The sequence below is a fragment of the Calonectris borealis genome, chromosome 22, assembly GCF_964195595.1.
Source record: "Calonectris borealis chromosome 22, bCalBor7.hap1.2, whole genome shotgun sequence".
Taxonomy (NCBI): Eukaryota; Metazoa; Chordata; class Aves; order Procellariiformes; family Procellariidae; genus Calonectris; species Calonectris borealis.
The window spans coordinates 8,285,731-8,291,018 of NC_134333.1; the positions used below are offsets into that span (position 1 = coordinate 8,285,731).

General features: G+C 44.7%; 1 protein-coding gene across 1 annotated transcript; it reads left to right on the forward strand.

The window, feature by feature from the left end:
* The first annotated feature begins 1,086 nt into the window (after positions 1–1,086).
* On the forward strand, positions 1,087–5,288 carry HOXB9 (homeobox B9). Its single transcript, XM_075171861.1, has 2 exons — positions 1,087–1,594; positions 5,042–5,288. Exons 1-2 carry the CDS (start codon positions 1,087–1,089, stop codon positions 5,275–5,277), a joined length of 744 nt encoding a protein of 247 aa, XP_075027962.1. The 3' UTR covers positions 5,278–5,288.

Below are 5,288 nucleotides of genomic sequence, written 5' to 3' on the forward strand. Positions count from 1 at the left end.
AAACTATTTAACCATCACAAGTTTAAGGCATTCTGTAACAAAGCCGGATCAGTGGCGCACTGTATTTTACTAGCCTTGTAAAGTTAAATGAAGGCTTCTGATTTCGGCAATGTGGGAAACTATTTTAGCCAAAGCAAAGCAACCCTGAGATTATGCCGCGAAACATGTGAACATATGTTCATATGCAGAGATATTTTTAAGAAATTTTCATATATATATATATATGTAAGCATAAATTCTAAGGCAGGCTTTGGCTGTACACAGGGGTTGCGGCTCGGCAGCTTGCTGGTCAAAGTTGCAATGCCACGTCCATGCCAGTGACATTTTTAATTTCATATTTACCCACATTATTTTACCATGTTAACAATCCATTTTCCCATCCCAGCTAGTTAATTATTTATAACACCCTCCCCACCACTCTCGCTACCTAGATCCATCTTTTTCTTTACAAAAACGCGTAGTGTGTGCATTTAGGTATATATGCCTGTAATGCACTCACACATATGTTTGTATATGAAATCGCGGCGCTGGGGGGGCGGGTTGGTTTGTACTTATTCTCTGGTTTTTTGCTATCGTACTCCGGAGCCCGAGTGGCAAAGAATAGCTTTTATCTCTATTCCCCCATGATGGTTATTAAAGGCAAAGCGAGCACATCAGCATCTTTCTTTTTAAAAAAAAAAAAAAATCCGCCCCCCCCTCCCGGACCCCCCCCCCCCCCCAATAATATTTCAGGAGCAAATCTAGGAAGGGATATTAGCCCCAGCTCTGCCCGTTTGGTGGCTTTTCGAAACTCCTGACGTTTTGCAACATTGCATAAACATAAAACAATCCATCCTTGATATGGAATGCAAGGGCGGATGACAGCGCAGCGCAGCCCCCTCGGCTTCGATTGATTTACGCCGAGACTGACGCTTTATCAGGCACACGAAAAAAGTTTGACCAATCATTTTGCTGGGAGCTCACAACACAGCAGCCCAACTGTACTTTGTTGGCTGGGAAGTTGGAGAAGGGGGTAGAGTACAAATCTAGATCTGTCCTATATATTTTTTTCCCTTCATTGAACCGTGCTTTGTATGATGTCTGAGAATGTCCATTTCTGGGACTCTTAGCAATTATTATGTCGACTCTATTATAAGTCATGAAAGTGAAGACTCGCCTTCAGCTAAATTTTCATCTGGGCAATATACAAGTTCCAGGCAAGCTGGGCACAATGAGCATCTAGAATTCCCCTCCTGTAGTTTTCAGCCAAAACCTCCAGTTTTCAGCGCCTCCTGGACTCCTTTGAATCCACATTCTTCTGGTACCCTTCCTGCCGTCTACCATCCATATATTCAACATCAAAGCGTCCCATCTGATAGCAGGTATCTACGGAGCTGGCTGGATCCAGTACCCAGAGCAGAGAACCTCCCCGGGCAGGGATCTGTTAAGGCAGAGCCGCTGCTGGGCCGTCCCGGGGATGTCCATAAACAGGGAACACAGGAGTACAATTTAGAAACTTCTGCTGCAAGGGAAGGGATCGTTTCCAATCAAAGGCCCAGCTTCGAGGACAATAAAGTTTGTGAAGGAAGCGAAGACAAAGACAGGACAGATCAAAGTAAGTTATAAAAGTGAGGAAGTAAACAGTATAAAAGCTGGAGGAGGTGCAATAAAAGGGGACAATGCTGCGTAAAGTTTAAAATCAGGGCTTAAAGAAAACTCTCAGCTTGCTGATGCCAACCTAAGGGGAGAGGTGGGGAGGGGAGAGGGGTGGCATTGTCTCTGCCGGTAAATAAAAATAAAAATAAAAATGAGCGTCGTCTCTGAGCTTAAACAGAGTCCAGAGCGGACAAAAGCTGGAGCGAGTCATCCTCTTTCCTACAGAGCGCTGGCTCCGGCAGCAGAGACCACTTTAGTAAGCGGGAGTAAATCTGCGCGGGTGCGGGCGGTGGGGAAGGGAAGGGACGGGGGGAGCCAGGAAATGTCGGGGAGAAAGGTAGGGAAAAGGGAGCGGAGGGCGGCGGTCGGGGGAGAAGAAGAAGAAGGGGGGAAAGAGGAGAAATTACCGAGGAAAAAGTTCACGTGGGGGGAAGTAAACAGCAGCGGGGGCTTTTCCGTGCCCGCCGCCCCGGTGTACCCCGGTGTACCCCGGTGAACCCCGACTGATGCGGGGACGGGCTCGCTCCCCTTCTCGGCTCCTCTCGGGTTTTTGGTGGTGGTGTCTCTTTTTTTTATTCCTCGTGTTTGTTTGTTTATTTGTGTTTTTTAATTGTTTGTTTATTAAATGCAACGGTTCAGAGTACGACTATTTCAAAGCCACGCTCCTTCCTAGTAAAAAAAAAAACGGAGGGGGGGTGTGTGCTTCCAACTTAATTAGCTTTTATTTGTAATGTAGCCAGATTGGGGAAACAGTTAAACTTCAGCATGTGCTTTTTCCGCGAGCTGGTTTGTCTTTTTTTCCCCTGAAATATAGGAGAAAAATCACTCGCTTTGAAAATATTTAATAATACTGTCAATAATGCTATTAATAATACTATTAATAATAATTATTATTATTATAATGATAATAATAATAATAATGCAATGGCGTCTGAGTAAGAAAGAATCATTATCTTCACCCCGTGCCGATCCGGCTGGTACCTGGTTTCCATCTGAAAGGTAAACCGGAGCCAAAGCAGGAGGCAAAGGGAGAAACTTGGCTTCACCCCCACGGTGAATATTTTGCAGTGAAAGCCGAAGTTTTCCAAACTGGCGGAGGAGCAGCCCCCGCCGAGGGTATAACTCCTCGGAGTCTGTGCAGGACGCACTGACACAGTCATTCTTTTTCCCCTTGAATTAACTTCTATTTTTCCTCCCCTCCCCTCAACGTGGAACAGCAACAGAGATTGCCATTGCAACCATACGATTAAAAATACAGTATATTCTCGCCCCTCATGATTTCCTCCCCTCGTTGTGCAGGATGTTATGGGGACATTTTTTTTTTTTTCCTATCATTTAACTTGCACACAGACACACAGGCACACACACACTCACACACACACAAAAAGAAAGTCCTATTCTATTGTACTGGGCAGAGATCCAGAACAAACTGCAACCGTGAGGTGAATGATTTGAGAGAATTAAATATCCAGGTTCTGTGCTCAATGTCCCTGAAATTGAATATATAAAAATCTTGTCCAAGAAAATGTTATTAAGTTATAAGTAAGTGCAGGGACCCGCGCTCAGAGGATGCTGTGCGGTTTCTATGGCATGTGGTTTCGACGCATATTTTGTTTTAAATAATAGTTTAATTTGGGCTGATGTTGAGAGCCTGCCAGGGCTGGAAGACGGAGCTGTTTTGCAGAAAGTACTCCCACCAATTTCCCTGACTCTTTCAATTTTTGAAAGTATTTCGCAATAATGAATCTCCGCCCTGCGTATGGCACAGGGATCTGTTAATTTATTTGCTGGATTTTAAAGAAAAGATGTGCCAGGACCTCTTCCCATTCACTTTCCTGTTTAGGGGCTTGTGTATAGTGAATAGATAAAGCAACACTGGCGTTTAAAATATCTTATATTTTAACGATCCAAGATATGACAAAAAAAATAAAACCAAACCGAATAAAAATCTGTTATGAAGCAGAGCCCTCCATTGCCATTAAAGGATGGGTAGCAGGATTAACAGTATCAATTATTAACAGCTTTCTTCCTCTTTAATATTTAATTCTGCATATTAGATCAAGTCAATTACATTAAGGAAATAGCCGTGCAAATTTGTAAGAGGCAGTACTTACAGTGGAAGATTAACCGGATTATTTTTAAAAAATATTCAATATATTTCATTTTACATAGAGGAAACGTTCTGATGGCGCGCGCGTGTGTGTATGTATATATTTATAATGGTCCATTTAATTGGTGTAAAGGTTTATGGCTTCAGTCGTAATTTCAGAGGAGGCAAAGGAAATAAAATAGAAATACGTGGTCTGTCTATAACCCTTCATTTTACTCTTTCCCGCCTCTCAGTTACCCAACGGTCAGCTAATATTTGCATGTGATTAGTAAATGCTCTATTATTTACCCTAAACCCACTTCACCTTTGGGTGCGACCTGCACCACTATCGTGTCTGTGGGGGTGGTTTTTGCTCCCATAATGTTGTTTTCTCCCCCACCCCCCACCCCTTAAATAGGCTAATTCCTGAAATGTCCTTTTTGCAAAAGATTCCCACGTAACTTCTCCCACACGCGAGGGTGACGGGCAGCCTGTTATTTATTTTTGGCTGCATTTGCAGCCCTGCAAATATCCATGTCTCTGGATAACACTGTCCAGACCTCCGGCAACAGAGTCCATCCAGCCCTCAGAGGATGTTTATTGTATCGAGACCGTTTCTTGCCACATAGCAAAAAAATAGGCAGGATTTATGAAAGGTTTCTCCAGACCTCCTCTCTCTGCTCTTTTCCTGCGCGATGCGTCTATAGGAGTAAATCTGTAGACACGTGGGAAAACACATCTGAAAAAAATATAATATACGTAATTTTTGCATTGGTTTCTTTGTATATAGCATGCGTAACGTGCAAATGGGCGTTATGCAAATCTATAAGCGCATGTGGGTGTTTACCTGGCATAGATGGACCTGGGGGAAAGTGGGGGGAGCTCTGCCAGTGGCACGTGTGCACCCAAACATACGTGTGCGCACAGACACGGGTGTGCACGGGAACGGGTGTGCACCTACACGTGTGTGCACAGGCAGACACGTGTGTGTACACAAGCATGGGTGTGCACAGATACAGGTCTGTGCATCCAGACAACACAGACCCGCGTGTCCGTGGGTCCCAGGCCCCCCCACTCGGGAGGGACGGGGTGCGTGTGCGGCGGTATTTCGGGATCGGGCCCCCCCATCTGGGCAGCCTGTGCTCGCCCCGACGGTCTGATTTTCATACGGCCTCTGCTGCTACCTCCTATGGCAGGGAGCATTTTTCACCCGGGCGTGCATATGCGTATGTATAATCTTAATATTTGATGGCATGATTAAAACCTTCTGAGAAACACTCAAGCTGCATCGTATTGATCTTGCTGCTTTTCTTTCAGCCAACCCAGCTGCCAGCTGGCTTCACGCCCGTTCCTCCAGGAAAAAACGATGCCCTTACACCAAATACCAGACCCTGGAACTAGAGAAGGAGTTTTTATTCAATATGTACCTGACGAGGGACCGTAGACACGAAGTGGCCAGACTCCTCAACCTGAGTGAGAGACAAGTCAAAATCTGGTTTCAGAACCGAAGGATGAAAATGAAGAAAATGAACAAGGAACAGGGCAAAGAATGAAAAAACAGAAA